The following is a 27,087-nucleotide window of genomic DNA, read 5'->3' as shown; positions in this document are numbered from 1 at the left end:
TAATGGTGAGTTGGTAGAGGTGCGGACATTTGTGGATATTTTAAAATTAGTATGACAATTATAGCCTCGAAACGTAAACATTAGAGATAATCGGGTTCGGATTTTTGAACCCGAAACCCGAAACCCGGATCCGACCTGAACCCGACGGTTTCAAAAACTTCAAGCGAAGTGGGCAGGGGATCTAAAATTGTTCAAATGGTGTGCAATTTGGCAATACAATAAGACTTTGAGAACGCAAAAAATTTTATTTACCGTGCTCTAGTGATGGTATACTAGCGCCATTGTAAAATCAGCGGTACATATATGAAACAAGCACTTTCTGTCAGATTGTCCGCGGGATGACCCGGATTCCTTCATGGTAATTCATGATTTTTTTACGATCTTAAGGTATTGATCGTAAAAATATTGTCTGTTCTGTTTAAATCATTAGCGGATTCATAGAAGTTTGAGGCGGTTCCGAGAACTCCATTAAAAATGTCAAAAGCATGTTGTACTGTCTGAAGCATAAAAGAAATTATAGAGCTCATCATAGTCGATCGTTCTAACGCTAATGATGTGACTTCAATAACGCATCAGAGAATCTTGATTGACACCCTTCGACACATGTTTGGCTGTGCCAACCAATAACGCGGGTGACGTCATGTAAACTGTCTAATACGAATTGCCATAGCTTAATTGAATGCATGTAATAAATTATACGAAACTACTCTTGCAGAAATGGGTTTCGATAGAAAAAATAGATATTTAAGTACGAAGCTTAAGGTTATTTGAAACTGTCATCATTAAACTTTTTGTTTCCCCATGAGTTTGCCGCCGATTTATCGTACTTTCTAGTTAAGATATCGACGATTTATAAATTTATCAGAACATTACAAATTCGACGTTCAATAATCGTAAATATAAATACGAATTCAACTCCTCATTAATTCGTTTTGCCATGGACAGATATAACTGGACACGTATGGTCCTACTTCAGATTCGAGTAATTCTATCATTCTTAGATGAGCCTAGGATCCAGCTCGGGTGCCTCAAATTAAAAATCTTTGGAATTTATGGTTGATTCTCCATAATAACAAGTTAGTTTCGGACCGGACTGCTCAAATTTAAAATTTTTTGGTTCGGGTCGGGTTCGGGCTTTCAAATTTCGAAATTCTCGGGTTCGGGTTTTATAAAATTTCCAATCTCGGGTTCGGGTTTTTCAATTTTAAAATATTCTAGCTCGGATCGGGTTCGAGTTTTTCAAATTTTGTAATTTTGGGCTCGGGTAGGGTCTTTCAATTTTCAAACTCTCAGGTTCGGGTCGGGTTCGAAAAAATTTAAACCCAGCCATCTCTAGTAATCATCCCCATTATAAAATATTCAAAATAAATGTTGACACAATACTTTTTCGTCTCTCTTTATTCCTTCATTTTATATCGAAAAATATTGACAACCTCAATTAAGTACACCAAATGTTTCCACCGTTTTATTCTGCATAATGGGCAAACATTTTAACTAACTAGCTGTCAAATTCAACTATTTCAGTGTCAATTTTAACCATTCTACAGAGCAGGGTTGTTTTGCAAATAACTTTTAAAGTGTCAGATTTTAACCAAAATTACAAATTTCGCCAAATGATTCATAGCCTAAGTGAACAATGAAATTCTTCTATTTAAGCTCAACTTTCTATATGTAACAATATATATTTATTTATGTATTTATTTATTTATTTGATTATCTATTTATTTATTTATTTATTTATTTATTTATTTATTTATTTATTTATTTATTTATTTATTTATTTATTTATTTATTTATTTATTTATTTATTTATTTATTAATTTAATTATTTATTTACATGTCAAACAATTAAAATTTCAGCACGATTCTACGACAATGTAAACACGTTCGTACTTATTGAAGAAAGCAATGGAAGGGCATATCTAGTCTAGTCTAGTCTACACATACATAGCCAATACATGTAGGGATCCTGGAAAATTGCAAACGTTCGCCTACAATTTTTCTTTTCAATAATAATGTGTGTGGCACATATGATATGCGACACAACCATTAAAGCAGCCAGGCCAGTTGTGCAGCGTACAATGTAGAAAAAGATTCAAAATTATAAGGCAATTAAATTATTCATTTGATGAACTTTTCTGACACCTCTTGTTAAAAACTCTTTAAACCATAAGGATCGTGAGGCCTGTCTCAACATGTACTAAACATCGAGATCAAGCCAACTTTTATCCTTATGCTCAACGTGTGGTTTCTGTCCACACTGTGCTCACCTTTGGACACCTCCGTTGTTGTTTTGGATGTACCGCCCCAGTCAAACTCCGCACCTGGCACTGTCCATGACTTGGAGTATCCAGATGTCTTACGGTCATCGGCGTACTGTGTGAAAGTTGAACCTTGAATAAGAAAGAAACGTGGATAACCGTACCAACCGTTTCAGTTCAAAGGGGATTTGATAAATCGTTGGGAGTGGCTTAGCTAAAAAGGTTAATGTCACTCCTTTGGTCCTGTGATGAGACAGAGGTATTTAGACCTGTCCTGGCTAATATGCCTAGGTTATAGCGCCTTTATTCGCTCTCTGAAATAAAAAAAAAGATCGGAACGAGCTCATCAATAATGCAGGGTCCAACACAATCTATCTTCAATATAGCTTCCATGGTGTGTGGCAGCCACTCTTTTTTCATCGGTTCTGGTACTGTGATAAGATACTTCGTCCGAGGAAACTTCAGAAAAGAGCTACTGGTGCTAACAGATTTGCTGGATTTGACCGGAGCTTATGTGGTTCGGATTCGTTTGTTGATGGTTGATGATATAGAAGGTACGACGTTTTCGAAATGCTGCTATAGCTGCTGTGAGCGAGGTTTCTTGCGGAATGTCACTCGCAGCATCTGGTTTATCGGTAGACTTGGGTTGTCCCCAGTAGTCCACACATGGAACCATATTGGTGAGCAGGAAGTCCAGAGTATATTCCACTTGCCACACTGCTACAATTGTAATGTTTGTCTTCAAAAATCTTAGAGCAGCGGTTGAAAAATGCCCAGTTGAAAAAACACGTCTGTTTACACTCCGCAGAAAAGAAATGAAAAGGTACAAGACACGAAAACGAACAAGAGAGGGATAGTAGTGCGTATTCATGCGAATAAACAACGGTCGGTTGATTTTTCTTATCATTCGTTTGACCGTCGTTGTGCTACCAATCGGCATCGACAGTAGCAAAACAGAATTTTTCGTGCCATGGCCCGTACCAAAAAGACGGTCCGCAAGTAAACCGGATGGAAGCTCCCCAGCAACGCAGTTAACATCGATAGCCGTCCGCAAAAGTGCCTTCGCTACCGATCAGGAAATGTCGCCCTGTGAGAAATTAGCCGCTATCAACGGAGCCACTAATCCGCAAGCTGCCCTTCCATCGTCTGGTTCGTGAGATTGCGCAGGGTTTCAAAATCGATCTACGCTTCCAGAGCGTAGTCGTAATGGTGCCCAGAAAGCCAGCAAGGCCTACCTGGTCGGTTTGTTCGAGGATTCAAAAGAGTGCGCAATCCACGCCAAGCTAGTGATCATCATGCCGAAAAAAATCAAAATTCTTCAAGCAAATACAATGGTCGACTCTTTGTCCTATCGTGTGGCCAGCTGCAGCTGACGAGGGATAATCCTGGTCGTTTTGTTTTCACGAGCTGCGTTTCCTACCAGCTGCAATATTTCGGCGGCGAGATATTCCCTTATGGTCGCCAACTAGACGGATGCTCCGGTATCGACACGCTCGGCATAGTTGCTCTTTCTCAGTAGACGATCTTTCCTCCTTTACCGCATTGAGACATAGCGAGCGTATGTGTAGTGTATTCAGCACGAATGATATACATGAATGAAACTTGCCTACGACCTCTGGTTTTGTACTCGGTTTAGTTTACGTTCGAAGAAGCCAAAATAAAACTAAAAAAAATACTAAAAAATAAAAAAAATAAAATGGGCTTGTCATCGAATGAAACCAGTTTCCTCCCATCACTAAAGGGTTACACCAGTGTAGAACACGAAAAAATAGGCTTATTTCAGGAATTTTCCTACACGAGGCGAATCGAGATCCTGTTAAATGGGATTTATAGTACTTGTTGTGAAGTACAAATAATATTTTTTCAATTGATTTTGGCACAAGAATGCGGCCTCTTCTCAAGGGCCCGTTGACGCCTCTTTTTGGAAAGGGTCCATGGTCCTATCTCCCGCAATTTTTAAGCTAGAGTTTAAAACTAATTTTTTTTCGAATTATTATAACAATAACAAACGACGTACGTAGGATTTTTCGATATTTTGTTTTTTTTAGTAAAGTGGCGCTCCTTTTAGTAAAAAACGCTGAAAATGTAATAAAAATCGACACAAAATTGCTGATTAAAAAAATTTAAAAGTTCGAGTTACGTTTCCGAACAACTCAAAAAATGTGGTTTCGAGAAAAACGCGGTTGAAGTTTTCAATAAGAGGCGTTGCGGTAGAATTAAAATTTGAATATTTAGTAATTATTGTCGCCTGTAGTTTTTTGGTATATCATTTTCAAGATCCTAAAGCACATTTAAGATCAATAAAAATTTCTAAGTTTTTTTAAATTCTACAGTGGCGCTTTTCTTTTTTTTTTGAACAACTACTTGAGTCAATTTTTAGCTGTAGTAACAGAATTGAAGTAGGAAGGTGAAGTATATTTTTCAATATTAAGAGCCATAGTACTCAAGAAAGAGCAAGAAGTTGAAGGAAGAACGTTTAGAAAAACGTGGAATAGGGTCATATGAGCAAGCTTAGAGTTTCTTTGTGACTAAACCATTTGCCTTCTACCGCAGGAGTCAGGATAAAAGAAATTGACGCAAGTAATCATAAAAAAAGGAAAAATGGAATGTCCCATGATGGGGATCAACGGTCGCAGTCGTGGGTGCAAACTGTCGACCCCATATAAATCAGCATATGACACAGCTGCTGAGGCAATCAACAATACTCGATCAAATAAAGCACTCTGGCAGGCAATTGGTGAGGGACAAAAACTAGCTCATTCAAGAGTTTCAACGTCGTAAAGTGCTTAGTGTAGAAGTTCTCCATGACTTAACTTTTTGTTGGTTCCGACAGCATGAAGTACAAAAGCAGACTCACGTCATTCGCATTCCAAATGCCAAAACATTCTGACTCCTGCGGCAGAAGACAAAGGGTTTAATCGCCGGAAAACTTTAAGCTTGCTCAAATCGAGCCTATTCCACGCTTTTCAAAACTTTCTTCCTTCAACTCCTTGCTCTTCCTTGAGTACTATGGCTCTTAATATTGAAAAATATACTTCACCTTTCAGTCACTTGATAATTAAATGCTTTTTCACCCGAAAAGAGGTGCAATTTCGAACAAAACCTGTTCAAGATTTGCGACTCGGTGCATGTAATTAGCGTAAACCAATCAAGAATGAGCTTCTGTCAGACGATTCAAAATCATTTTTTTCTCGTGTGTTTATGCTTATACCGACCCATTGGATTTGAAAATAATAGTTAGTGAAAGAGAAGATTTTCAAGTTTAATTCTTGGTTAATGGTTTGATAGCGCTGATTAGGGGTTTGGTTGCCAAAGAAAATCTTCTCTGGGTGAGAGATTTTTGTTCCAATTGGCCCTTGTGACTGCCACGGAGCTCAACAAACTAATTATTACAGGCAATTTATGGAGCCGACTGAATCCTAATAATCAACTTCTCTCCCAATGTTGAAATCTAGTCTTCGGCCATCCAACAAGGTTGACTAATATAAACCGACTAAAAGCAGAATTGTGTTTTTGTTCAAAATTTGCTGCTCGGTGCATGAAATTAGCGGCAACCAATCGCAAACTGGCGTCGGTCGGATCTTTTAAAATCCGGTTTTTCGTTGAGTGTGCTACTTTCCAAGCATCAGAAAAGAAAATAATTGCCTCTGGTAGTAGTAGGTAACGACACATGATTCATCTACTAACCGTGCGCAGTTCACAAATATTTTCTTCTCGGTATTGTACGGCTCTATGAATAGATGCTTTGTGCGCTCTAAACAGTTTAACACGAATAATATGGTAAATAATAAGGTAAATCTGTAGTGGATCTATGTTTAAAACTTTTCTCATTTAAGTATTCGGTTGGTGCACCATATTGATGGCTCTGACTGGGATAAGCTGATTTTTTTCACCATTTCCGAGTAATTTTCAAAAGATTTTTCAAAGCAGTTTTTTTCTATTAATGCATGTCCTAGATACTCCAGCATTACATACTACATTGCTGAATATTAGGGGGAACTAGGTCAACTAGGAAACGTGTCAACCGAATCACAAATAAGTATTTTTTCCTAAAAGCCTGACCAATTGCGCACATTTTTTTAGAGCGACTTTTTCCGACGTTTTACCGGTTTTACGCTAAAGAGTACGTGAAAGGTCTGAATTACCCCAACCCTAACCACCCATTTGTTTCTGATTTCTTGCAATAGAAATGAATTCCTATTTTGGCCTAAGTAACAGTTGATAGTCGCGCCTAAAACAGAGTATAAATAAAATGTATTTTCCGACAGATCTAAAATCACGATAACGCACTTGATTTAATTAATTGTTGTTACCAACAATAATCTTGTTTCTCGGCTTACACATTTTTCAAAAAATAGCGCTCCGAAGCAACATTCCTAGTGCACGCACACCAAAACTGAGAATCGCAATATTTTGTGAGACAGGACAGAGCTACATGACAGCCATGAAAATGATATATATGCTTTTCATAATATTACCATAGCTAAGAAACAGCTGGGGGTACGAATTGGCCAGCGGTCCAAATTACCCCACTTCCCACTATGCTATCTTTTATTTAGTGGAGAACAATTTTGGTAAAAACTATTTTGTCTCCATTAAAGTGCTCAAACCGAAAGTAATTTTGTATTACAGCTTTGAAGGCAAGGCGAAAATGGATGTTTTGTGTAATATTAAGATCAATTTATACATTCGTTGTGCATTGTTCCAAGAGTAGACGTCCAACCAGTTCCACGTCGAGGAGCGCCGCAACGAACACGATAACTCTGGATAAAATTCTCTGACACAGTAAATTCAATAATATTTGTGAAGCATAGACTTGTAGGTACTCGACATACCAAAATAAATAGAAAAAGTTCATGTTTCGGAAAATGGCTTCATGAAAACAGAAAAATCTCATATTGTGCTATCAAATTCGCCCATTTTTCTTCACAATATTAAAATTTATTCAGTTTCCTGTGGTTCATCGACAGGCTACACATCAGGGTTGTTAACCCGATGGATTCAACGTTATCGTTTTAACGCGATATCGTTGAATCGATATTTTTTCCGTTAAATTCAATGGCGTTGATTTTTACGTTGATTTCATCGTTCATCGTCAACGCACATCGATGAATGTAACGTTAGCGTTATCGGAAATTTTGCGTTGATTTCTCTTTTAATCCTCCGGAAGTCGCGAAAAAGGCTCGCTGCACGGGCAGGCGCTGTTGCTCTAAGAGGATTTCACTAACGCTAACAAATTTCAGAACGTTGTGCACTCAGTGCACTAGCGCGAGTAACGGACGATTAAAAATAGTACACTTTTTCTAGGACATAATCCTTCTATCTATCTATATCTATATAAATGTTTGCATTATATGATTTATGAACTCCCAAACGGCTTAATCGATTGCCGTAAAAATTTATGCATAGTAGGCATTTGTTATGGAGCGTGTTTGTGTGCTCTTGGTTGGAGATTATCTGCCCGCCAGATGGCGCTTCGGAACAAATTGTTTTTCTCCTATTTCGTTGAAAGTCGCAGCAACGTGCGATGGGTATTAGCTAGTATTCTATAAAACATGCAATACATACACTCCAAAAAGTTGTTACTACAAGCTCATAGTATAGTCAAGTAAAACCAGAGTTAGAGAAATTTAAAAATTGACGAATTTCGCGCCATCTCGAACAAATGTTGGAGGCACCCCCTCAGATTTGAATGAATCTTTCTGTACATGAGAACTTTGTCACAAAAAGCTACTTTGCATACTTCGTTTGTCCAAAAATGATCTAGACTGTCTTTTGGAGTGGATCAAACAAATGTTTTTACCATTTTTCTTCAAATGGCTGTTTTCGAAAAGTGACAAATTCTACAAAAAATGTTGTAGGAATGATTTTCACAAAATTAGCCAAATTTTTGAATAAAAATGTTGAAAAAAATCTTCATTGACTCCTACACTGAAAAAAAATCGATTTTAAAAATTTAAAGTCGATTTAAAAAAACCATCTTTGATTTGGATGAAATTTTGTTCCAAGATAGGTAATTATGTTCCTTACGTCAAAAATTCAAGCTGAGCGCTTTGAAGATAAAAAGGCATTTGAAAAAAAGTTTTTCTTGTCCAAACTAATTTATTGCAGTGTATTTTTATCTAAAACTAAACCAATGAAAGTCATAATCAGCTCAGAATCCAATTTCTCAACTGCTAGTTGCCTGATACATGCAAAAGGCATCAGTAACGAATTTGGTATAAATTCATAACAAACTTGAATTAAGGCTGGAAGACTGGAAGATTGGAAGACTGGAAGACTGCAGTTCAGTTGTTCATCTCAAAGGTGATAAATTTTATGAAACGATTGACAAACTTTTCTAAAATTTATGTTTTGTCTGATGGAGCAGCAGTACAATACAAATATTAGAAAAACTTCGCAAGCTTGTGTAGATTCCAGTCAAATTGTGAATTAAGCGCCGAATGTCATTTTTTGTAATATTCCATGGAAGAGGACCCTGTGATGCTATTGGTGGCACTCTCAAGCGAATGTCAAAAGGAGCCAGTCTTGCTCGCGACTATAGAAATACCATAACAACTTCCCGAGAGTTATATAACTGGGCAGTGGAACAAACGGATAAAAATATCACAAAATTAAATTTCTGCTGCATATCCACTGAACAGTACAACAAATACAGTAATAATGAAATATTTGTGAAATTACATGAACTCTTTTCAATGGGACACTTGAGTAATAAAAATATATATTTTTATTAATCGAGAATCCCATTGAAAAGAATTCATGTCATTAACAAATATTCCATTATTACTTCTTAGTATATACTTAACTGCTAAATTAGACAATATCTTCTCCCAAACTGAGTTTTATTGGATGCTGAGATGATTATGACTTTCATTGGTTTAGTTTTCGATAAAAATACACTGCAAAAAATCAGTTTGGACAAGGAAAAGTTTTTCTCAAAAAACTTTTTTTCCTTCAAAGTGCCCAACTTCAATTTTTAACGGAAGGTAGGGAACATAATTACCTATCCTGGAACAAAATTTGGTAAAATAAGTTTGACTCATTCCAAAAAACAGTCTAGATCAGTTTTGGAAAAACTAAATATGCAAAGAGGCTTTTCATGATAAAGTGTTCATGTACAGAGGTTTCATTAAAATCTGAGAGGGTGCTGCCAACTCTGTATACGACTTTGCTCGAAATTCGTCAAATGCTTCAGAAACTAACCTCAGAATTTATATTTCAAATATAATTAAATTATACCTTTTTCTATAAGCACTACGGAATATAATATTAAATTTCTTGTAAATACACTATATAATATATCTGAAGAAAAAAGGACGAAAACAGAAATCAACGCGAAAATTTACGATAACGCTAAAGTTGAATTCAACGCAGTGCGTTGACGATGGCGATGAAATCAACTCCAAATTCAACGCCGATAATGGCGCTGAATTCATCGTTATCGGCGGTAAAGTTGAATTCAACGTTAACAACCCTGCTACACATATTGTGCTTTCTCATAAAAAATCAAGTCAATTCGTTAATTATTTTTTGAGTTATCGTGTTCGCCAATTTGAAAAACGCTGCTTCAAGGAAAACGCTATTAAAGGGTGTCCTACATCAAATTGCATCACAAAGAAAACGCTGTAGAAAATGACCCATTGGGTATTTTTTTGAGATTTGGGTAGAAACTATTTAGAGTGTATTGTTTATACTGTATTTTTATCATTGTCAGTTTTTCGAAAATTGTTGCCGATAGATTGGAATATGCGTGTGTTATAGTAAATACGCGCGAGGAATGCATGACTGATTAAAACAAAGAAGTTCAGCGTGGCCACCGAGATGCGGGAGACTATTCTAGAGGTTCAATACTAACAATTAAGCGAATAAAAAAGAAGTCGATTTTTATGCCCAAATTGACCCTTGACGAGAAAATTGTTTAAAAGCATCTTTGCGCGTGAAGAGCACAACATCTATTACTAAATTATGGAAATTGCGTTTCGACTTCGTTGCATACGAATCCGACACTAACTTAGTTAACGGGCTAAGCTAGTGCCGGATTGACTTTGCGTTTCCTTTTTCTTTAAAAAATATTAGCGTTTAAAACATAACTTTCTGAAGTTTTGTCCGGCCTGCAGCCACTGCGTGGCGTTCACATTGAAAATATTTGGCTAAAACTTGAACATTTGAATGAGATACCAGTGTTTTATTAATGAAAAAAGAGCTGCCAGTTTCTCGGTTGTTGTCTCCGTCGAACTATGAATATAGGAACTATTATACTAGGTCACTTGAGAAGTATATTCATAGCGGCATGTTCCGAATTAGTTGATACCGCCACATAGTATTATCCTTGATTTTAGGCATAAGTTTAGTCCGGTTTAAGACATTAGTACCTGTCATTGCAGTGATGGCTGCATCCCTAAGCCAAAAATCAACAGTGTGAAAAGTCGCCTTGTTCCTCTTGCATACATATCCAAAATTTGAATCAACCCTTCAACCTTAGTGTGCAATATTATGGCTCATGTTGTACACAAACCATATGAGTTTGCTTATAACTATCAAAATAAGTGAATCTGTCTAATTTCCCACAAAATTGTGTTTTTTTAAGAATAATATTCAAATGAAAAGAATACATAATGGCAAATTAGTACCGTTTCACAAGCTATATCCTCTCACAAAGAACACAATTAGCAAGTAGATGTTTATTTATATTTTACTGCTTTGTAGGACGTCGTACATATAACTATTTAATATTTAAAGAATTATTTTTCCTGCTGTTCTATAAATCTGATGAGTATGCACGGACGGCGACATTTTTGATTATACAACTATAAAAAACGAGAAAAAAAATCAACCATGCGTAAGCATTGTAATATGGACTGCTTCGAGCGTTCCACTCAAATAATAAAAATTGCTGAGCATAATTTCGCCGGTATATTCCGATGCATCCAAACGCTCCAGCAATCTCTCAACCTGTTGTTAATTAATTACGAAAATTTTGCATTCCACCATTCCAGAGCTGGAATGGTATGATAACCGTAGAAATAGGTACAATTTAACGAGGACGATCCATTGGTACCTACTCGCCAAAACTACCACCGAAAGCCCACTTCAATACCGAACATCATCGTACCGAGCGGGCACTGTGTAGGTGTGGAGAATTGGTGAAACTTTTCCTACTAGAACCTACTAGTGCCACCGAATCGTACCTACCAAATGCAAACAACATCCACGTTTGTCGTTTTCGTCGTCGCCATCGCCATCGCCAGCAGAAGTGTGTTGTTTGCACTGGCACGTGATACAACGCATGGTTTTAATTAGTTGATTCCTAGATCCTCGGCACTTGTCTCTGACTACGAGGCGGTAGCATTTGTGCATATCATTTCGAACGGATTGTACCGATTTTATGTTTGGCAAATTGCTAGCCGTCACGTATGGATGATTTGTTCAACAATGATATGTTTTTCTGCAGTTGGTGGAAAACTGTAAATTTAAAGCAAGGTTTGGAAGGTGTATATTATAGGTAAGGGATTATCTATGGGGATTGACAAAATATTGTTCATATTTAGCCGCTTGGTTTGATCTTCTCGTAGATTGAATTCCAGATAATTATTTGAATTTCCAGTGGTATGAGTAAGGTCACATACGAATTCTTATAGGTACCGCTAAAATATACAATTCAAATGCTTTCAATATGGGTATGGAGATAAGTCGATTATCAAATCTAGATTATTGGTGGTAGAAAAGCTGAACTTCTGTCTATATCATTAAAAAATGAGCATAACTGTCAGTTTCAAATTCCTGATGGAAATGAATGTAGCTTACTGTTAATTCATTACATTTTTCTTTCTTTGTTGGTACGGATAAGGTACACCACTTTTTTTTTACTTTTTCGCAGAATCCAGCAAGTGTCCTACTCCAGGTTGCGTAGGCTTAGGTCACGTCACAGGTCTTTACTCTCATCATAGAAGGTAACTTTATATTGTTGAAATAACAATTAATAGATTTCAATAACCGTTCCATTCGAAAAATGATACATGCTTTTCCATCTGTTACACAAATATGATTGCTACCGAATGGAAAAGTACCATTATAATTTTGAATAATGTTTGCACTACTATTTAGAAGCTATATTTTGCTCTTTATTATACAGTTTATCTGGATGCCCAAGAAGAGACAAAGTTTCCTCTGAATGTAAGTTACCCCCGTGTTATCACTATTGAGATAAGTGATTGACAGATTGATTTTTCTTTCTTCCAACACAACCATAGTACTCGCTCTTCACGAAACCATCCTTAAATGCCCAACGCCCGGGTGTAACGGTCGGGGTCACGTTAGTGCCGGTCGCAACTCGCATCGCAGTTTATCCGGCTGCCCGAAAGCAGCCGCCAGTAAGGCAGCTGCCCGTGAAATCAAGTATCAGAATGGATTGTTATTTCGGCAGAAGCTGCACTCAGCAGGTAGGGCTTTCGCACAGAACCGTACAAGGAGTTTAAAGTTTGAAGGTGATACGATGTTGGTAAAAGTCAGGAGTCATGTTGAATTGTCATAGGGACGGCCAGCAACATTTCCTAGAGTTGCAAGTATTGGAACTTTGGGATTTGTCCGATCACCTGAATATAGAATTCCCTATCCCTATCCCTATATCCAAGTCCCTGAAGATGAATAATTTTTCATTGAATCGTCGAGTTCATGGTATCAAAATCTTGTATGGAAACAAGTAAACCTTTTGAGATGAAACTAAGGAATAAGGAAAAAAAAGTTGACAAAATAAGGACATAAAAAGAAAAAAAGTCGAAAAGAAAAGCAAAGACAATCAAAAAAGGAAAAGCAGAAGAAAAGAAAAATAAGTCAAACAAAGAAAAATAGGAAAAAAGTAAAAAAGGCATAAAGGAAAATATAAAAAAAGAAAAACAAAAAGAGTAAAAGAAAAAAGAACAAAAAGCAGACAAGGAAAATAAAGGATCAAATGAAAAAGGAAAAGAACATAAAAGGAAAACAGGATATAAGGAAAGAAGCAAACAAGAGAAAACAGAAAAACAGACAAAGAGAAAAAGCAATAAAAAGAAAAACCAGAAAAAATTACAAGGGGTCAAAAAAACGGACTAAGACAAAAAAGGAAGACAAAGAAAGGAAAAAAGGGCAAAATGTGAACAGGAAAAAAAGGAAGACAAAAAATTGGAAAAAGAGAAGAATTGAGATTAAAAAAAGAAGGAAAAGCATCCAGAAAAAGTAAAAACGAAAAAGAGAAAAAAGAAACAAGTAAAATAAGATTTGTAGGGAAATAAGAAATAAGAAACGAAAAAATAGAAGAAAATCTTGAAGAAAACAATAGAAAAGAAGGAAAAGGAACAAAGTAAAAAGAAAAAAAGAAATTGGAAAAGAGGGTAAAGAAAAACGGATAATGAGGAAAAAGAGAAATAGGAATAAAGAAAAAATGATAATTGAAAAACAGAACATGAGAGTAAGGTGAAAAAATAAAAATATAAATTAAAACAAAAAAGAGAAAAGGTGAAAAATAATAAATAATAATAGAGAAAAATAGGAAGATGACGAAAAAAGTGGAATAATAAAAGGAAATCAGTGCAAAGCAAAAAATATAAGAGGGGAAAAGAGAAAGGCAAATAAGCGGAAAGATAAAACCAAAAATGACAAAGAAAAAAAAATAAAAGAAGCAAAAAGGAAAATGGGAAGAATAGCAAAAAAGTGAAGAAGCACATAAAAAAATAAAACGACAAAACTAAAAGAAGAATAAAAGTAAGTAAAGGAGGGAAAGAAGGAAAAAGAGGCAAAATGTAAAAGAAAAATTTATAAAAAGCACCAATATCAACAGTAAACAAGTCACAAGAAACAGAAAAAGGAGAAAAAGATACACAAGAAAAAAAAACAAGTGAAAAAAAATAAGAGTGTAAGGCAGCAAGGAACAAAGAGAATAAGATAAATGGATAGGTGGAAAGGATGAAAGAAAAAGGACAAGAAAAAATGGGAAAAAGAAAGAACTAGGCAAAGGAGAACAATAAAAAATTGGAAATGGAAATATGAAATAACAAAAAAAAACGCAAGAAAAAAGGAAACAAACAAAAAGAAAAGAGGAAAAGACTAATATTGTAAAGAAAAACAAAAAGAAAAAAAATCAAAGAAAACAAGGCAAGAAAAAAATAGATGTCAAGAAAAGCATAAAAATGAATAACAAAGAACATGAAGAAACGTACAAGATAAGAAAAGAAAACGGAAAAGAGAAAAAAAAGGAGACAGAAAAGGAAAAAATACAAAATGAGAAAACGAAAAAAGGAAGACATAAAAAGCAACGTAACAGAAATCAATAGAGAAAGAAAAAAGTAATTCAAAACGTGCAGAAAAGGTGAAAAGATGGATAAGAAAAAAGGGAACAAAATGCAAAATAACGAGCGAAATTAGAATAGGAAAAAAGAGAAAAAACAAAAACAAAACTACAAAAAGGAAGAATAAAAAAAGGTACAGTGAAGAAGCAAAAACGGAAAAAAAAGAAAAAAAAAGGAAGTAGAAGTAAAGGAAAATAAGTAAAATAAAAAACAGAACAAGAAAGTAAAGTGGAAAAAGCAATAAGTAGAAGAAGGCAAAAAGATAAAAGGTGAAAACGGAAAGAAGTGCTAAAGAAGGAAAAGGAGAGAAAAAGAAAAAAAATAGGAAGAGGAACAAATGAAAAGGAAAATTTGGAAAATGTGCAAAATTAAAAGCGGAAAAAAGAAAAGGAAGAAGGATCTAAATAAAAACGCAAAATAACAGAAAAAAGACAAAAAAGGACCAGAAAAAATAGATAACGAAATCTCAAAAAGGAAGAACGAGGATGGAGCACAAAAAAGGAAAAATATGAAAAAAAGGAAAGGAAGGAAGACGGAAGAGAGAAGAAGAAAAATTATGAAATTATTAAGGAAAAAAGGTCCACGCGGAAAAGGGAAAAAGGAGATGAAAAACGAAAATAGGTGGGAAGTGAAAACTGAAAAGCAAAAAGGGAACAGAAAATTTGGAATAAACTGAAAAAGGGAAGAATAGGCACATCAAATGGAAAGAAGCCAAAAAGATGAAGAATAGGAAAGAAAGAAGTAAGAGAAAAGATCGATAAAAAACCAAATCAAAAGGAAAAAAGCGGAAAAGGGAAAAAGGTGCAAAAATGCAAAGATAGACAGAGAGAAATAGAAGAAAAGTAAAAGAGGACAGAGGAATACAGGAAATTCAAAGTAAGAATGTATCGAAGATAAAGGTAAAAAATGAAAAAGGGAGAAAGGAAATAATATAAGGAGAAAAAATGAACAAAAGAGAAAAAAGAAAAAAAAGAGAAAAAAAGGAAAACAGCAGACGAAAAAAAAAAGTTTTGAAAAAAAGAAAAGAACGAAGGGAACAGAAGAAAGAAAGAAGTGAAAGGGGAGAAACAGAAAGAAGCACAAAGAAAAATGGGTAAAAAGAAAGTTGAAAAGAAAATAGGAGAAAGAAGAGAAAAAGGTATGAAGGAAAAAATGTAAAAAAATGAAAAAGGAGCGAAGCAAAAAAAGGAAAATGGAAAATCGAAGCAGGAGTAGAAATGGAAAAATCGTTAAAGAAGAAAGGTAAAAAGGAAAGGAAACGAGAAATCAGGAAAAACAAAAAAATAAATAAGAGCAAACAAAAACGCAAAAATTGGTTGAAAGAATAAAGATAAAAGATATTGAAGGAAAAAAATAAAAACAGAAAACGAATGAATGAAAAAAAGTAAAAAAGAAATGAAATCAAAGAATTGAAACAGAGATATAAAAATTAACAACGGGGTAAGGAGAAACTCAAAATCAAGAAGAAACGGACAATAAGAAACAAGGAAAAAATAAATAGAGAAAAAAGATCAAAAATAATAAAGAATAAAGAATCAAAATCAAAAATTTGAAAAACCGAACTTAAAAATGAAGGATAAAAGGAAGAGAAAAAAAGAGGAACGATGACACGGAAAGAAAACGAGAGAAAAAAACCAAACCAAAGAAGAAAAATGATAAAGAAAGGAACTTTTTGTAAACCCCTAAGAAAGAAAAAATAAAAAGATTGGACCGAAAAAAGGAAAAGAAATAGAAACGGAAATAAGAAAAAAGACAGTTAGAAAAGGAATCCTAAAGGAATAAAATGAAAAAAGGAACATACCAGGGAAAATAAATAAAGAAGTTAAGGAAGAAAGAGAAAAATAAAATATGAAACGGAAAGAAGAAACAAAACAATGCAAAAAGTAAAATAGAATAAATTAGTAAAGTAAAGCCTTAACAAAGGAAACAGAAAAACGGAAAAACTGAATACAGCCAGAAATGAAAAAAAAGAAAAAAATAGCTGAAAAAGAAAAAGGGAAAAGGCAGAATGGGAGAAATGAGGAAATGAAGAAACGAAAACCAGGAAAAATAGGTAAACAAAATAGTAAAAGAAAGAAAAACTGAAAAAATAAGAAGAAAGAAAATAGAAAAAAGGGAAACGAAAGAAGAAAACAACGGATTGAGCAAAAAAAGGAGAATAGGAATAAAACAGGAAATGAAAAAAGAACAAAGTTCAAGAATACTATTTATTATCTATTATTTTTACCGTTTGATTACACAAGCTGTTTTTTTCTTTTTCTAACTATTTTTACTATTTGTACTTTTATTTTCCATTTTTAACAGTTTACTATTTCACCGCTTTTGTTAATATATAATTTTTAAATTTTTACTGCGTATATTGTTTTTACTATTTTTACTTACATTACTATTGTTTTGCAATTTTACTATTGTTACTATTTTTTACCATTTTTACTATTTTTATCATTTTTAGTATTTTTACTAACTTACCAATTTTTTGTTTTTCATACTTTTTACTCTGTTATCTATATTTACTAGTCTCAGTTTACTTCCATTTTTATTACTGGCGCTATAGTTACTAACTTTACTATTTTGATCGGCATTGTTGGTCTCAACAATTTTATTTGTCTTTATTATTTGTATCATTGTCATACTAAATATGCGCTTCAAAATTTATTCACTATTTTTGTATTTATTACTAACTGGTTTTCGAAAATTCCTGGATTCTTCGTTTTCTAGATGTTTGAATTTCTTTATACATGAATTTAAATCAATTATTGCGCTAAATATCCAAGAAACTTATGGCATAAGCCGAAAATAAAGCTGATATATTGCCTCATATTGCCCCAGATTTACACTATATAGGTGCTTTTCTCCGCATTCACAAAAAGGCACGCGAATATTTTATCGAGTCCATTGATGCATCAGGATTAGCTGTCCAAAATGATTGGAATCTATTCATTAAAATTGTCCGGCAACCCGGTACAATAAAATTCCTTATTTTATGATTCATGTTGACAATAGAACTAGTGGTTTTGGAAACTGAACATTGAAACGGCAAACAATTTCACATTCGATTCAAGAACAGCAAGGAACTATCAATTTGGTAAAATGAATACAATGTTGCAAACCTTTTCTTTCTCAGTACTAAACTACCAACAGTTAAACGAATATAGATCAACACTCATCGGTCAAACCCAGCACAGTCGCAGTTTATCGCCCCCGGATCGTCGCCTGGAAACGTATTCACCAGAAGACAATAATTCAACCGACGAACCACAAAATTTGAAAACTACTTCAAATCAACTGGAAAAACGAACTAACGAACCAACCCTTGCTTCACCGTCGACTGACAAAAAAGCAGAAAACTTAGAAGAACCTAAACTGGTAATCAAAACCGAGAAACTTGACCCAGACAACAGTGAGGTACCGAGCGGCGGCAATCGATCCACCATGTTGGACAGTAGCATGGGTTATGATCGCCAGGCGGACTACCGCTACAGTCACCAGCAACACCAACAGTATACGAACACTCATATGAGCAGCTCAGCCGTAGGATATGACTTCGGAAGTTATCCCAGTCGACCGTACGGAGATGCGGGTGCTTTCGAACGGTACGATCCAAGGTACGGACCCCCAGCGTACACAGCGGTTGAAGCACCGTTAATGCAAGACTACAGTTCACCACCAGCGGTGGGGTTTCAACAGGCGCAAGGTCAAACATCGACGACGGTTGGCCTTGCGGTGGAGCCTACTACGGCTACTCCAGCGCTCAAACTGGAACCGGACGAGAACAACAGTCCGGCTGGACCGATTTGTCCAAGGCCACTGTACCATACCAGCAGCAACAGCAGCAGCAACAACAACAACAACACCAACAACAACAGCAGCACTACTGGTACGGTAGCCACTTCAACGATGACAGTGCAGCAACCTCAAACCCCGGGAGTGGGTTCGAGGTTTTCAGCAATCAATTTGAGTGTCAAAACCATTCCGGATACGAAAGATACTTTCCAGGGCAATAGATCACCGGCCAGCAGGGAACGTGCGCCGGTTATGGATTTATCCAACGGTAACGTTTCGTCCACCGGCACTCGGCAAACTGCTCGATCCTTTGATGAAAGAACTGTGATCGCATCGAAAATAGCTAGTCCGCAACGACAGACGCTTGATTTGAGTGTAAATCGATTACCAAACAGGTTTGCGGGCATTTAAACTCATTGAGAATGTTTGAACTAATAAGTTTTATTTTTTTCAGCACCGCCAGTCCTCAAAGTAATCAACGAACATCTACCGGTTCTCCGGTACCGAAATCACCCCAAAACGAACCGATGGACTTTAGTGGGCCAACCAGACCAGGACTGGGTTTCAGTTTTATGGCACCTCCCCCCGTCAATATGGCTTACAGCCGGGACTCCACACCGGACAGTGCTTCCTCCCACTACATTTCCGATGGATATCGAGATCATAGTGGTAAGCAGTTCCAACTCAGTTTTACCCATGTAGATACCTATGGACAGGATGCCGGCGTGAGTCGAAACATTAAAATGATTGCCTCGGGGGACATCAAAAGGCATCAAAGCGAAAAATCATAACTTGTATAGAGAGAATGTCCATCAAAGGGTGATTATTACAAACCAGGTGGAAGCCCGTTCCCATCCCTGATTATTCTAATGCTTCCCAAACGAGCTGGTCAAGATGAAAAAGAATGCATATTTTGCTCGTTTTTAAAATATTCCTTCCCCCCGCAAGAGACAGAATGGGTCGACAAAAGAATTTTACTCTCCATTGCTCGGCTAATAATCAGTAAGTGTTTGCGAAGCCTTTTATGTCGCCAACCTGTTTCGGGGACAAAAATCCTAGGAATTTTCTCTGTTGCCCTTCGTGTGCATCGTTTTCGGAACTTGTTCAAATTGAAAGATTTCTAATTATGCTCCGTTTCGCTTTTGTGTGTGTCAGGTTATCCAAGTCCCCATCCAGCGACCGGCTATGGAATGGCAACCATGGAGTATGCGGCTAATCCCGGTTACCCAGGGTACGGTCCACCGGGGCCATATCAAAGTTGCAGTCCGTACGGAGCACCACCACCAAGCCACCATCTGTACTCGTCCGGTGGAGCTTATGGTGCCGGACACTATTCGATGCCTCCACCGAGCCATATTCCGTCGCAGGATCGTTTGCTGAGCGATGGGTGAGTGTGGTACCACCGGATGTTAACCGGCTTTTGAGTTCCTAAGGATTGATAGTTACGCTTATAGGCTGACGGGTTTTGGCAGAGCGTTCCAGCACGTTAATTCGCAGGAGCTCAAGTGTCCCACCGCCGGGTGTGACGGATCGGGACATGCTACCGGTAATTACTCGTCCCATCGGAGTCTGTCTGGGTGCCCACGGGCAACGAAGCCGAAGAACAAGCCGAGAGATGGTTCGGAGGCGGAGCCGTTGAGGTAATTTGGAGATTGGCAAGGGATGGTTTGTTCCTGTAGTTTTTGTTTTTGTCATGCTTCTTCGTGATACCACTTTCCGGTTTTATGTATTTACGTTTCTCAATTAATGTCTGTCTGCTTATTTTGATTTTCAATTTGTCTACTATTTGATTACCAAGCTTTGGACTTTATTCTATTGTTCAGTTTAATGTTTTTTGTCATCTCTTTTTTATGTTTTGCGATCTTGGATTTTGGTTTTTTGATTTTGTCTTCTGGTTTAGGATGACGAAATTTTGAATTTTTGATGATCAGTATTTCATTTTCAATTTCTAAATCATAAGATATAGACCACCGATCGTTTTCATGAAATCATAGTGAATGAAGTAGTGAATATTTGCAAATGATCACATTGCAGACGCTATATAAATAGCGTATATTGATTTGATAATTTGGGATCAACACCTGATTGAAACTATGCTGGATAAGGAGAGTGGAACTTATTAATATCTCGTAACCACCTGCAAGGACAATTTGCAGTATAATGGCTTGTTTTTCATTTAGATGTACAGTGAAGACCCGATTTTATCTGTCCACAACTTTTTCTGCCCCCGATTTTGTTTACCCTCGATTTTTACAACTTACGAACTCGATTTCGTCAGCTTCAGATGACAATTTGTTTGATGGGCTTTAGTAGCCGAGCCAAGTCTGGTTCGGGTGAACCTTTTCTTGAGAATAGTAGCTTCGTTTTTGGAGCTAGCGTCAAACCGGCGCTAGCTTAGTTTCTAATGCTACGACGTAGAAACGCAACTAGAAATGGTGTGAGCACAGCTTCGAGTCATGCACGAATAAAACCTTAACGGTTATATGAATAAATTACGCAAAACAATAAAATGAATGAAATTAACAAAAGGAAGAAAATTAATGGAATTAAATTTGTAATTAAAAAAAGTGAAGTTAACAAAATACATAAATAAAAAATAATCGTTTTAGAATGTATAAAATAAATTTAAAAAATCACATAAATTAAATAAATTCAAAAATGTAAATAAATAACGAAATGGATAATAATTGAATACAACGAACAAAATGAATGAATTAATAAATGAAATGAACATTGCGAAAAATGTACGATATGCATAAAATATAAATAATGAATGAAAGGAATTAAACAATGGCAATAAAAATGTACGTAAATAAAATAAATAAAATGCATGGAATTTTTGCCTAATGTTAATAAAATATGACAGTGATCAATAAAAGTAAATTAATAGGATAAGTGAAAAAAATGACATCTTTAAAATAAATTGAATTACAAATATGTTCGAAATCCTTAACATCAATACTATGACTAAAATTATTGCAATTAGTAAAATAAATGAAAAAAATGGGAAAATAAACGAAAGAAATGAAATGAGTATAATCACTAAAATGAATACACTGAAACCTCCATTTACGAACCAAACTGGGGGTTCGTAAATTGAATTAGTTCGTAAAAAAAGTGTTCGTTATTTGGGATTTAGTTCGTAAAAAAAGTTTGCTTCACATTCTTATTAATATTCGTTTGTTGAGCAATATTCTCGATAACCCTGACAATGTGGGTATTTTTGGAACGGGCTTGGCAAGTAGATGCTGAAAATGGACAATTGGAACCGTTTTGAAAATCAAGATGGCTACTTCCGGTTGGGCAATATTCTCGATAACCCTAACAATATGGGTATTTTTGTAACGGGCTTGACAAGTAGATGCTGAAAATGGACAATTGGAACCGTTTTGAAATCCAAGATGGCAACTTCCGGTTGAGTAATATTCTCGATAACCCTAACAATATGGGTATTTTTTGAACGGGCTTAACAAGTAGATGCTGAAAATGGATAATTGGCACCGTTTTAAAATCCAAGATGGCGACTTCCGGTTGAGCAATATTCTCGATAACCCTAACAATATGGGTATTTTTGGAACGGGCTGGCCAAGTAGATGCTGAAAATGGACAATCGAAAACTTTTCCAAGTTCGATATGACGATTGCCGGATGAGCATTATTCTTGATAACGAACAATATGGGTTCTATTTCCGTCATGCACTCGTCAACCCTATCCACAAAATACCCATATTGTTGAGGTTATAGAGAATTGGATTCCAAAATAGTTCAATACATCGTTTTCCGTCATGCACTCGTCAACCCCATTCCGAAAATAGCCATATTGTTGTGGTTATAGAAAATTTATCGAAACCGGAAGTCGCCATCTTGGATTCCAAAATGGCTGAAGACATCGATTTTCGTCATGCACTCGTCAACCCCATTCCGAAAATACCCAACTCATATTAGTGTCAATTAACTAAGAATACATAAGTATATAACTTCATGCTGTAATGTACGAACTCAAACTTTCCAAAAAGAGTTCGTTATTTCGAATTTGGTTCGTAAAAAAAGTTACGTAAATCGAATATTACGTAAAAAAAGAGTTCGTAAATGGAGGTTTCAGTGTACAGCGACTTCACTCAATAAAATGATAGAAGCGAATGCAACATATAAAATCAATAAGATGATGAAAATGAAGAAAATTATTGAAATAATAAAATGAAAAAAGAAGAAAATAAATAAAATGAGCAAAATTACTGAAATGATTAAAAGAAGAAGATTGATAGACTTGACGAATTTAGTAAAATGCATATAGCTAATAAACCGGATGAAGTTTATAAATTGAATAAAATGAATTAAATAAATGAAGGGTGTTACGATCTAAAATTGTCGCTCTTCAAGCCACTGGAACGGATGGCCTGCCAAACGAGATATTTCTTCTCGAACATCGACAGCTAAATGTGTTTGAAAATCTCTACAATCTTTTTTCCTCCAGTCCAGACTATATTCCTGTCCAGGAAGCTGTGTAAAGTGTGCAATGACGGTTTTGTCGTCTTTTTGTTTCATTTGTTTTGGATTCTACTTTTTATAGCAAATTCACGGTTTAGACCTTGTTGATTAGAAAAAAAGTGATTTGTTAGCCGAATTAAAAGAGGAAAAAAGGTAATTTTAAATGTTCTCTGATTTGATGGCATTTTATGGGAACACGTTTCCGTCGGTTGATGCCAATCGAGTTGACATTTCCTTGGACTGAGCAAACTACTTTTTTGTTTGTTTTGTGTTTATTTGACCAACTAGGAAACTAATCCACTGGGCATTTAATGTGCGTGGGGAATACGCATGGTTAAGTGTGAGCGTACGAGGGTTGAGAATTGACAGCTAGCGAGAAGAATCGACAGCTAGTTACCAATTTGCGGCTGTCATTTCAGCACGAAAAACAAGTTTTATTATCATATTCATTCACTTCAGTTTTAGTCCATTAAATCAATTAAATTAATTGTTCTCATTGTATTGAGTACATTCATATGCTTTGAAGTACTACATTCACTATATTATTGATTGTCTTGTTAACAATATTTCTACGTTAGGATACAAATATTATAGCTTGATTATTGATGTAAAAGGTAACACTTTTTTCGTTCTTATTGTCTCCAACTTCGTTTTAGTAATTAGCGTCATCGGTTGTTTGTTCGACATGCAAAACTAACAGTTTCAGGAATTCCGCGCGCACAACAATCGGCGCCTTATTCAATTGTTTGCAGAGAATGAAACCAATACATAATTGTCATTCTATTTGCTATATAAATAGGGGACGCTGGGGACTTGTGAACATAGTTTTGTTTTTGGGGCATAATTACCATAAACATTGGGCGATTTGCAATATGTAAAGTGATAGTTGTTAAAGACTCCTTAATACATCCACAGGCTGAAGTAATTTAAAATAATCAAAATCCTGTCTGAGATATGGCAGATTGCGTGAAATGCGTCAAATGGGCATTTTTTAGTTAGGTGGAGAGTTGTGAACCATCACAAAAAATAGGATAAATGGAACATTGTTTTGGTATATTTTTATTAAAGGGCGAATACGAAATTATTGCGACACATTCAACAGGGCATAATTTTTTAACATTGGGTAAAAATCAACCAAATTTTGCACACTTTCTCATTGATGTGTATTGTTTACATGCTGTCAAACTCGAAGTCGTGTTTTTCGATTCAACGAAAATGGAGGTGAACCAACGCGAGTCGAGAGAACAAATTCTTTCCAAACACCTGGAATTTCCTGACCTGTCGCAGCGGCAGTTGGGAAAAATGCTGAACATTCACCATTCAACCGTCTCCAGAGTGTTGAAGCGGTTCCAGGAGCGGTTGACATTGGACCACGGCAAAGGAGCTGGAAGAAAACCGGGACCGGAGAACAAAAAGACGGAGGGAGAGGTGAATCGGATGATTAAAGCAAATCCCAACGTCTCAAGCCGTGATTTGGCTAAAAAGATCGGCATGTCGCAGAGCTACGTCCAGAATGCAAAGAAAAGAGCTGGACTACATACATACAAGGTACAGAACTTCCCAAACCCCGATGAGCGGCAACAATCGACTGCTAAAACTCGGGCACGGAAGCTCTACGAGAAGATGCTGACAAAATATGGCTGCTGTGTGATGGACGACGAAACGTATATAAAAGCTGATTTTAAGCAGATTCCGGGGTTGGAGTTCTTCACCGGCAAGAGCAAGTTCTATGTGGACGACAAATTTAAGAAGAAGAAAATGTCGAAGTTCGCCTCCAAATATCTCATTTGGCAGGCCATCTGCTCTTGCGGACTGAGGAGTGAGCCTTTCGTGACAAAGGACAAAGTAAATGGCGAGATCTACTAATCTGAGTGCCTCGAGAAGCGTCTTTTGCCGTTCTTGCAGCACCACGACGAAGCTCCGCTATTTTGGCCAGATTTGGCATCATGCCACTATTTTAAAAGTGTCCTGGAGTGGTATGAGCCAATTCTGTCCATTTTGTTCCAAAGGACATGAATCCGCCAAACTGTCCGGAGCTGCGCCCGGTGGAGCAGTACTGGGAAATGATGAAGCGGGAACTTCGGAAGAGCAAGAAGACAGTCAAAGACGAGAAGGACATGTTAAGAAAATGGAAAAAACTGAGAAACTGGTACCGGAAGACACTGTAAAGACTTTGATGTAGGGCATCAAGCGAAAATGCGTTCAATTTTAAACTCAAGGCTCCATCGATTAACTTTTCTTTTGATTTTTGAAGTAAATAAATGTATAAAACTACCTTAAAATTTTGGTTTGATTTTAAACATTATAAGAAAATTGGCATGACATTTTCGGTGTCGCAATAATTTCGTGTTCGCCCTTTAGGGCTAAACACGATAAATTTTAAGATATTTCTGAACTGCGAAGAGATAGAAAAGTGGTTTGATTCGCTATGAATAAGTGACAATATGAATCGCACCAAACCACCTGAATCCGGGATTGCGGTACGGGGTGATTAAAATTGTTGTAGAATCCTGTTTTTCGCATAAAATGTCTAATGAGAAAGTGACGTCATGACAGTAGATTTTAACATTTAACAGTAGTTACCACATTTTGATCATTTATAGTATAGCGGAGTTCACAACTCCCCATGGTTCACAACTCTCCATGGTTCACAGCTCCCCACCGTTCCCTACCAAATTTTATGAATGATGAATAATACTTGAATTACGAAATTTTAAATTACATCAGAATATATTGGCTCAAATAACACGTTCCCTGTTTGTAGTATGAGACGCTAAAGGTAATCACTTGTATTTACTTTTTTTACAAACCGAGCATTTCCAAATCATTCAACAAACGATAAATCTATCATAAACTATCGGCAGCCGGAGGAGATCGTATCACTTATCAAGGTGAATCCAGATGTGTATAGCTCTTTACTCCATCCTATTAACGAAACCTTCTTCCCGAGGCAATCATGGGGATGTACGGTCTCCATAACAACGTTTGCTTACACTAACATTCCATTCCTTCCCCGATGATTGTAAGGACGTGGTCGGCGCGGTTACTGGCATTTCAAAGTATGGAACTCTCGAAACTAGTTTTTAAACAAGAGAAAATCTGCTCAATAGATTTTATTTGTTCATTTATTTGCCTAGTGTTATGAAGTGCAGTAAATTGATTGAAAATACACGTGCATTAAATATTTACGAAGTGAATCAAATTTATTATGAGATTCAGCATTAAATGCTACCTGCTTTTCAAAATGGTTTCTAAATTCGGATATCTGTTCCCGATTTTGTGACAAATTGAAAAATGTCAAGAGTGTTGTGAGTGAGATTAATTTCAAATGTTATGTTCATGATTTTTTTTTTACATTTTTCGGACATTTCGCCTCCCAGGAAATCGTTTTCTTCTAGAATATAGTTTGTAATGATACACGAAAAGCCAATTCATCACAATTTCAACCAATTTTTTTTTTTTTGAATTTTTGATTTCGTCTAATTGAACTCTGGGCGAACTAAGTTTTTGTTAAACAAAATAATCTAGTCCTGTTGTTTTGATGCTGTCACCCTTAGTCAGGACACGAACATTTAAGCTTGGGCATATAATTCTAAAAGCTTGCACTGGCTTAAGCTTGAAATGCTTGTCTCAGCTTGTAAATGCGAGTAAATCTTTTTAAGCAAATTTTTCTTTTCGTAAAAGTCAAAAATATACAATAGATTTTTTTTTTATTTTAGCGTTGGCACCCCCTTACAAGAATTTTATACTAAACAACCCGCAAGGGTTATGAGACTATTTTTAGGGACTAAAAAATAATATTTCAGCAGTTTCGGTTTTTGAAAAGAAAGCCAAAAATATATCCCAATTTCGTCAATGCCCTCATTTTGTCAGCCTAAAATAAACCAAAGGACTGATGAAAATTAGTCTTCACCGTATTTACATATTTAGTTTTCCAGGATTGTTTTCTTCGGTTTTCTTATTTTTTCGGATATTGTGCAATTTTTGTAAACTTTTCTTTGGGTTATTTGATGTACTATTGTGTTTTTAACATTTTTGGTTTCTTCAATATTTTACTGTTTTGTATTTTATGATATCGTGAATCTTTTTATTTTTAAATGTTTAGACAATTTCATTTTCATGCATAATTGAATTTATTTCAACTTTTAGAAAAAATGTAAACAAATTTGGGGGTTTTGTGATCCATCGGTTTAATGTGTGAATTTCATAATATTGGCACTTTTACTAAATTCT

The 27,087-nt window shown here is 35.9% G+C and overlaps 1 protein-coding gene across 2 annotated transcripts in view; it reads left to right on the top strand.

The window, feature by feature from the left end:
* LOC131679368 (myelin transcription factor 1-like) overlaps nt 1-27,087 on the top strand; it is a 68,649-nt gene that overhangs the window by 31,499 nt on the left and 10,063 nt on the right. The window contains exons 3-9 of one of the 2 annotated variants that reach the window (XM_058960089.1): nt 12,142-12,214; nt 12,397-12,437; nt 12,515-12,703; nt 17,709-18,762; nt 18,822-19,036; nt 19,523-19,754; nt 19,840-20,007. In XM_058960089.1, the coding sequence (XP_058816072.1) occupies nt 12,142-12,214; nt 12,397-12,437; nt 12,515-12,703; nt 17,709-18,762; nt 18,822-19,036; nt 19,523-19,754; nt 19,840-20,007 (1,972 nt within the window). Of the gene's footprint in view, nt 1-12,141; nt 12,215-12,396; nt 12,438-12,514; nt 12,704-17,708; nt 18,763-18,821; nt 19,037-19,522; nt 19,755-19,821; nt 20,008-27,087 lie in introns of both variants that reach the window. The other variant, XM_058960083.1, reaches the window with a different exon arrangement.

The sequence above is a fragment of the Topomyia yanbarensis genome, chromosome 1 (assembly GCF_030247195.1).
Source record: "Topomyia yanbarensis strain Yona2022 chromosome 1, ASM3024719v1, whole genome shotgun sequence".
NCBI lineage: Eukaryota > Metazoa > Arthropoda > Insecta > Diptera > Culicidae > Topomyia > Topomyia yanbarensis.
The sequence above is the reverse complement of the archived record's forward strand: the minus strand, read 5'-3'. Positions and strand labels throughout refer to the sequence as shown.